The 9,218-nt window shown below is 36.1% G+C and overlaps 1 protein-coding gene across 1 annotated transcript; it reads left to right on the forward strand.

Moving 5' to 3' along the window:
- Positions 1-261: 261 nt before the first annotated feature.
- LOC145040802 (uncharacterized) lies at positions 262-690 on the forward strand. Its single transcript, XM_078988697.1, has one exon. The coding sequence runs from the start codon at positions 262-264 to the stop codon at positions 688-690; it is 429 nt and encodes a 142-aa protein (XP_078844823.1).
- The last annotated feature ends 8,528 nt before the right edge of the window (positions 691-9,218 follow it).

Consider the following 9,218-nt stretch of genomic DNA (forward strand, 5'->3'; position numbering starts at 1 on the left):
ACCAACACATAATTAACTAGAAAAAAAAATGCTTAGACCTTTTCCCAAGCATAATCCACATGCATTAAAATATTATATGATATATAGTATATTGATAATCATTATACAAAAACAATTCTTTCTTTTTCTTCAGAAAGTTGAATATAAAATTGTTTCGGAAATGCCATCTATATAAAACGCATCTCTTCCACCAAACACACACAACCACGCAATAATTAAAAGTTAAAAGACCACCACACCACTCTATCATTCTTCAAAAAAATGGATAAAAAAAAGAGCCAAAAACCTACAATCACCACCAAAGTCTTAAAGGCTCCCGGAAAATTTATATGCAAGATCCGAGACCTGTACATCTCCGGCATGTACTCATGCGCCGCTGGCATGGGCGGCGGTCTTAGTTCCCAGAGCACCTCCGGTCTACCCAAAAGTTACAGCACCGCATCATCAAGAAACGAAGATTTCGCAGAGCTCATGAGGATTGCTTCCACCAAAAGTTTAGGTAACAGATTAGACGGCGACTTTCTCCTCCGCCAACAGATGGCGACTCCGCCACATGTGCCTCGTAGTCAAAGCGTGGCTTTCGGAAGAATTGATGAAGAGACGCCATCTGATTTTACGGATGATTTGAGATTAAAACCTGAGATGTTTCCCAGGAGTAGAAGTCATGCAGTTGCAAGAACGTATGTCTGAGATTGTGTTCATAATAACAGGTTTCACTTTCTCTGATTGGTGCTTTTAATATCTGAATCTTTATGATTTTTCTTTTGTTTTACAAAGTACTTGTGAAAAAATAAGGTGGGTATTTGATTTTATTGTATTTGGTGTCAAGAATTTCTTGGAATTGTGAATGAAAAATGAGAAATTTGTCACATGAATTCATAAACTAATCCGAATTGACCGATAGTTATTTGATTATGGTTATTTTTGTTGTTTCAGAATGACCTAAATCAGAATCCGTACATAATATAGTTAAATTTTCTGATTCGCCTGTAAATATATAGTAAAGTTCACGACAAAAAGCATAATATTTTGTATAAACGAGAGAACATTCATGTGTAGTCGCAGCAACAATTTTTCTTTATTAGTTATGTTTTAGTAAATATTGAGTTTATATTTCGAAAATTTTGACAAAAATAGCTAAATTTATATAACCTTTGGCAAGTAATAGCAAAAATTAAACAAATCCTAGACATATAACCACATTTTTTGGGGACCATACGAAATATATATTGGCTTACTGGGCATGAAATGCTATAAACGATGATGTTAAGTCAAAAACCCTGCCAAATGGACTATGAAATGAGTTTGAATTGTGAAATGGACCGCTAGAAATGTCACTATTCATTGACAAATTTGCAAAAGAAATGTTGAAAAAGTAAATGAGAACTGCATACAATGAAATTGTTTTTCTTTCTACAAAATTGTTAATATGTTAATTAATGAGAGACCTTTATATCGTGAAAACGAAGTTTTGGGATATATTTGGAAAATCAGTTGTCAATTAATACTTTTATTTTAACAAATGTTCAACCAAAATAGTTATAACTTTTTGAAAAGTTTGAACGTTCATTAACATAAAGGTTAAAAATAAAAACTACTAGAAATAGTTTTTGAATTAAAGATTTTTATTTTTTTAGTTAGGAAAAATCACTTATTAATGTAATTATGTTTCAAAATTATTTAGAAAATACCATCTAAAAATGTTCAAATCTATCCGAATAAGTTTTTTTGTACAAAAAACACCAATAAACCACACATTTTGTTCAAATGACACCTATTGGTAACTGACTTTTATAGGTGAGACAAATATATTACCGGTTGCTTTTGTTTATTTGTTTCCATTCGATCAAGAAAAAACCCAAAAATTGCCCTAAGAAAAAAAAACCCTATGTATTCCTTTGTTATGCGTAGCCACACACAGTTGAATCATTGAAGCTCTAATCCTACTTCATTTAGTTCCCTTCCAAGACACAATTAATTAAGAGGAAAAAACAATGACATCGTGGTGCACAGTGGTGGCTTACGCTCGATTGCTTTTTTTTTTTTTAAATGTGGAGAAGGTGATGGAAGGTGGGTTGACTGGCTTCGATGGTGGTATTGGTATGTTGTTGTTTTGATGTATAGGTAGTCGACTCGTAGTAGTGTTCGGAAGAGGTGACTATGCCAAGATGGTTTAGCAGGCGATGGTGGCGGTATAAGGATGGTTCTCAGTTATGTGATAGGAAAGAGATGGGTGGTTTTTATTGAGGTCGTGGTGGATTTAGGTGAAGTTTTGGTGGTGTTCCAATGAAGCGGGTGGCTAGAATAAGGGTGGTTTGAGTTTTCTATTGAGGTGGTGTTCGGTAGTGGGTGTTCTGATATTGATTCACGGTGTTTGAAGGGTGGCTTCGGTGGTGTGTTCAACGAAAACATGTGGTGGTTTTCTCGACTGGAGCAGGTGGTATCGGTTCTGGTGGTTAGTGTTTCACGGTGGTTTTGGTGATATGGGTAGTCGGTTGAGATGAACATAAGGTATAAAGGGGATGATGGTTGTTGTTCTTGTCTAAAGTGATGGGTATGGTTTGCGGTATTTTTGAGGTCCGATGTTTGAGGTGGAAGTTCTTATTTCGTGGTATATGCTAGTAAATAGTGGTGTAAATTGTAAAGGGTGGTGGAAGATAGTTATGGGGATGTGTGGTCAGTGATGGTTTTACTATGTAGTTTGAGGTGGAGATGGTGATGATTCTGACGGTTGAGTGTCTCTAGTGGTTGGAACCTTAAGGGAAGGTGGCAACGGAGTGAAAAGGTAGTCGCATGGTGGGTGTTGGGTTGTTGGCTGTGAAGATAAACCTGGTTGTTCTTGGTTTGATGGAAAATAAAGAGGTTTATATTTTATTTGTATATTGTTTATCTAATGTAACAAATTATTAGTAGCTCCAGGTAACATCCATTGTGAACCTGCAAGAATCGGTTAACCCTAGATGATATTTGAATAAAATCTTTAGTTTGTCGGTGTTTTTTGTATAAAGACTTTATTTAGATGATGTTTTTTAAACATAGCAAACTTATGTGTTTTTTTTTTAATGATTTTAAAGCATAACTACCCTTATGAGTAATTTTCCTTTTTATTTAAAATAAAGGTTTAAGTTTAAAATAAAGGTTTAACCTCATAATCCGGAATAAATATTTATCTTAAAAAAAAATTTTAAAACTAAAAGATAAAAAAAACTACTAAAAGTTGATTGTCAAACATACCCTTACTTTGAAAGTTGTTTTACAAGAGTTTTTTGTAAAATGTTGAGAGGTGCAGAACAAAATTTTGTTCGACATGGAGAACAATTTTTCCTAGGGGTTGCAAGTCTCGAAATGATTCGTGACACAATATGAAGGTAAATGGGTTTGCGTTAAAGATTCTTAGAGTAATTGATTTCTATGTTTTTCTATTTTCATTAGTAAAACATTACAAAGAAAACCTAAATAGGAAAAACGTAAAAACAAGAAAGGAAACACAATATTCTAGGATCTAAAGACTAGTCATGTAGTAAATGTGATTGGAAGATAGAAAAGGCGATTGTATCGTACATTTCAATAACACCCCCTGGAGCGTGTAGGTTTTGCATGCCCAGATTGACAAGTAAGAACTTGAGTTGTTTTGATTCTGGTGCGTTTGTGAGAAGATCAGCTATCTGTAGTTTAGTGTTGACATGTAAAGGCTCAATTTCTTGTGATTCCACTCGCTTCATGACAAAGTAACAATACATTTCGACATGCTTTGTCTGTTCATGGAAGACGAGATCATTTGAAATGTGACGACGTGGTTGATTGACACAATAAAGCGATGTAGGTCCGTTTTGTCCTGAAATTGTGTTCATAATAACAAGTTTCATTTTCTCTGATTGGTGCTTTTAATATATGAATCTGAAGAGTAGATTGAATCAAGTATGAATATGAAATCAGAGTTAAGAAAAGATTTATAACACCGAATCTAAATATAATCTAGTTAGCTCAATATATTGCTTTCAGATAATACATGAGGCTACAAAAGGAGTACAATCAGTGTGCCAAAACTTAACTCCTAAGACATGTATCAATCCTATATATATATATATATATATATATATATATATATATATATATATATATATATATATATATATGTATATATGTATATATATATATATATATATATATATATAGTGATAAAGAAAGCAAATAAAAAAAAATATAAGGGACTCAAGACTATAGCCTCGAAACTCAAATGTCCTTATAATAATTTTACAAACAGACATTCGACACTCGGAACGACCTAGACACATTCGACATCTCACAAAAACATTCGACCCCAACATCCCCCCCCCCCCCCCCCCCTTGTGATAAATGACGAATCTAAGCCGTCAGCATCAAAGAAGGTTGGTGAATGACCCTTCGTATCTCAGCATACCAATTGATCACTTTTTGAATTTTAGCCTTTTCATTATCATTGTTCTTAGCACAATTGTTCATTCGAACCATGAGATTTGTATAATGTGAAGTTGTGATCTCCCAACATCACATACTTGGAACAAGAATTTAGTGTTGTTTCCTTTCATATTTTTTTCCAGTAAAAACTATTCCACATGGCTTCATACAGATCTCGTCATCTTCAAAATCTTTCAAACTTGCCTGACTTTTCAACATTGATTATGAAACAGAGTTCTGTTTTCCTAATGCTTGAGCTAATTCAACATCTGTCAGAGCCAATAAACCATAATAACCATCAATGAATACCTTCAACTGTGTGAATCCAAGCAAGAAGTTTTCTTTGTTTGATACTTGTAGCTTCGAGACATCAACACTTTTCAAAATCTTCTCAACACACAACATATCATGAAGGTTCATTATTGGGAAGACTTCAACTGAGAAATCAAATGCAACATTGTTGGCTCGGATTGCATGATATCGCTAATTCTGCAACGCACCCTCGAGCAAAACATATTTGGATATGTTGAGAACACAAACTATCTTGACAAGAGACCAAACTTCCTCCTCCTTTTTTCCTAACACTGCACGGAAACGAAACTTCATGAGTTTGAATTCAATTTTATCTTTGTATCTCCTTGCAACCTCGAACTGCTCATCCACAAACATCATGTGATTGATAGGAAGGTCCAACTAATTGAAATCATTGTCCTTAATATTATAGCTCTTCTTGGGGACTTTTTCAAAATCATGCATATCCCCTGTCACAACCAAAGCTTCAATGTATGCATAAGTATAATGCTTCGTAGGATTACCTTTGTTGAGACCAGGAGGATCGTTTTTTCCTTAATCCAAGAATGCTATGGATTTGGCTTAGTTTATCCATTTATTTTTTGATAGAAGCTTTCTTTTCTTCTTTTTAAATGCTCTTTATAAATACCCCTTCCTATATTATGCATTTCTTCAATGGAAGGAGGTGGTTTTGAAGAACTTGGCCCTCCCTCAGCAGATCCAATCACAACTCCTTTTTCTATTAGTTTCGTTGTTGTTGTTGTTGTTGTTGTTGATGTTGTAATCGTGGATATCTTTGGTAATGAGGTGTGAAGTTGAGTAGTTATCACCTTTCCAACAACCTTTGCATCTTCATCTCCTTACGAAGATCTGTTGCCTCCCAAGCTAACCTTCGAACTTCCCCCAATGCCAACACCAGTACCTTCTCCCCATTCTACCCTGTTTGAACAGGTGAGGCATTCGTTGGGATCAAATTCATTAAATTTGCTAATTGAGCCAATTCAGCTTTGAGTGTCGACTCCAAAGCATCAAACCTTTGGGCTAAAGACTCAGGAGTAAGCAATGAAGATGATAAACCAATCTTCGAGACTAAATCCTTAAGGTTATGCAAAAAATCTTCAACCTTAGAAAAATTTTGTAAATCAATCTCTGCGATTTTATCAACCTTCGGTATTAAAGATTTATACCATTTGAAAAAATTTACAACTGCAAATGCGATGATATCTACTTTTGTGTAAAGAGTAGAAAAATCATGAGATATAGCAGCAACTTCCTTCGCCATATCTACCCTTAAGTTTTCCAGTTTGAGATTCACATCTTCTCGAACTTTCTTAACAACTTGAACATATAAAAGATGTTTTTCTTTTTCCACATCTTTCAATTCTTTCAGTTTCAGATTAAAAGAAGATGATTGAGCCTTAACTCGGTTCTCGTTGTGTCTGTCAATATGTTCTAACTCATCCCTTAAACGATGCTCTTGAAACTTGAACATTACATAAACCACCCTTACAACCCCCTGCATTCGCCTGAAGTTGTAATAATGGGTTCAACTTCCTGTTAAGAATTTTGAACTATTTACCAAATACTAACATGTGATTTGATATGTTTTCTTCCTCCTGATCAAACTCAAGATCACCAAATGTACTCGTGAACTCACCATTGTTAGTGGTGGCATCATCATTAACTGTTCTAGGATAAGTGGATTGGTATGGAAAAAGAGAAGTAATAGGTTGTTGAAGGATTTGATCAAAGGTTGGAGAATAAGTAGTTGGTGGTAAAGTGGTGGAAACAGTAGAGACAAATGGTGGTAAAGAAAGATTGGATGATATGGTAGATGTGTCGAAAGTAGAAGAAATAACAATTATAGGTTTACCTTGAGGTTCGGTAGTCAACACTCCTTCACCCATACTGACATTTATGTCCATATTAGACATGTTCACAGGGATGCTTGAAGTTCGAACCTCCTCAGTAACCGATTCGACATTCGAAATTCCGGGTGGTATGATAGTAGTCTTCTTAGTAGTAGATACTTTCGATTGATCACCTTGATTAGTGGTTGTATCCACATGAAATGTTTTCACAAAGACATCAAGATCTACAATCTCCTCGACATTCGACTTGATTAGAGAATCCCACTTTGGTGATGAAACAATCATATCATGAATAGGTGACTACGGTACAACTTTGTCTTCATCTTCAACTAGCACTCACCTTTTCTTCTTTGTAACATTTTTAGCCATGTCTTCATCCCTATGCTTTTTGGAAGTCAGAGTGACATGAGTTGGAATCGCTCGAATCACAACACATTTGCGATTAATTTGGGGCTTACGAGTGACCTGCAAAACAAATTTAAGAGAAAGACTGCTAGACCTCTCAGGAGAATGATGCGGCCTGTGAGCCATCTTCTTCAATCGTTTCAGAATCCCAAATTTCGAAGGAATGGCCTCTATCACAGGAAAAGAAGATTCAACCACAAGACGCTTTTGTATTGTCTTTAATGGTTGATCAGGCTTAATAACCTTCTTTGGAGTAGCTTTGACAACCTTCTCCACTTGCTCTGGTTTTGAAGGACTCCCCTTAGCCTGCTTCTTGGACTCTTTTTTCTTCTTGGATGGACCGATGTTCTTAGGTAATAAAACACCAATTTCAATTGAATGATTGATAGTTTTTAGATAAGCAACCAATATCGGATTAGAAGGATCAACCTTGCGAAGCATGCTATCTGGAATATGTGCAACAGTAGGAAACACGTCCTCATCGTCTTCAACAAGCTTCAGAAAGTTATATAAATAAAATTTTGTTGTTTGTTCATCTTCAAGAACTGGAATTCCTTCCTTGTCATAGGAAAATTGAAGTGTGAAACTCCAATAACGAGCATAGGAAATGTCATTCACAACATTAGTGTTACTGATACTTTTCATAAACTCTTCCCATAATTGAGTGGTGTAATCAACAGGATTATCATAATATATATGCCTGCAACCAACGCATAAATCTCCAATTTGGCCTTATATAACCCAACACTTCGACCAGTTAAGCATCGAAGGTAAATGCCAAAAAGAAAATTACACAAATATGGTAGACCAGATTTCTTAAACTCACTGGTTTTGGTAAGAACTGGTTGGTAACCCATCTCGTTGAACATATGAAGAACTTGATCACTAGAAACTTCTTAGAAATTATCAATAGTAGGAAGTTTCAGGATTTGTGAAAAAAGCTTCTTGGTGAGTTTGAACTTCTTATCATTTATCAATTGAAAGGTAACCAATTTCACTGCCTTGCTATAAACTACTTTTGAACCAACAAGGGATAACCACGACATGGGTACAGAGAAAGAAGAGAACATTGCAGTAGATAAGACTAAACTTTCCAAAGCAACAATAAGAATCTGCAACATGTCTAAATATTGATTAACATCAGGATTAACTCGGAAATTAGTGCTTTGGATCTTCATGAGAGGCTGCGATGTAATATCATCCATCATCTGATATGCTTCAACATTGGTGTTCTTCGCTGCCATTGTTAGGGTTTGAGGAATTTTTGAAGAAAACAGAGTGATTAAATGGCAAAGGAATTTAGGGATTTGCAGAATGTGTAAAGTTGGAAGAGTAAGGTAGCTCAGAAACTAATGTGAATATAGCCTAATTGGGAAGGAATCCTCATGATGAGAAAACCATTAAGGCTTCGACATATTGAGTTATGGAGGCTCCCACTCGACCCGTTGGGTGTGGTGAGCGAAAAACATATCCCTGAACTGCTCCCAAGTAACTACAGCTCTCTGATCATTAATGTAAGATCCCATCATTAACCTCCACCAGTCCTATGCTTCAAATCTCAGTAGGTTCAGGGTGCATCTAACCTTCTGGTCAATAGGACATGAGCACGTGAAGAAACAACCCTCCACGTTAGACACACACCTCATGGCTCTGATCGGATCCTGAGTCCCATCAAATGTCGGGGCCTTCATGTTATTGATGTCCTGGTATTGCAAGCCCTAACTCGCTTGTCCCCCTGCTGTTGTTACAACTGCTCTAGCTGCTGTGGCAGCTGTCTCAGCAGGAGCTGAATGTATGTCATCAAAATACTCCATCATGTCGGTCTTAATAAACCAAAACATCTCTGGAATCTGACCCTGGGCAATCTCAACCACCTCCTCACGTATGATCTCCCTGACACGATCCTCTGTGAATGCTAGCCTATCCTTACCGATGATCTCGGGTGCTATCGGGGCACCCTGATCGCCCTGTCATGTTTCTGATCCATATCTAGTCTCAAAAAACCTCGTAACCACCATACTGAAATTACACTAGGAAGATAATAGATAATCCACATAAATAACAGGGAACCAACTCCCAACTAAACCTTATGTGTTGTAACTTCCTTGCTACGCGTATGGGTTATGTGCTTTCAGTAGTATGGGACAATACTACCTTCCATACCTACCCATATTTGTCTCAAGTATCATCACAACACCCTAACAGTATACATAT

This window comes from Lactuca saligna, chromosome 4 (genome assembly GCF_052625555.1).
Source record: "Lactuca saligna cultivar CGN05327 chromosome 4, ASM5262555v1, whole genome shotgun sequence".
Lineage (NCBI taxonomy): Eukaryota > Viridiplantae > Streptophyta > Magnoliopsida > Asterales > Asteraceae > Lactuca > Lactuca saligna.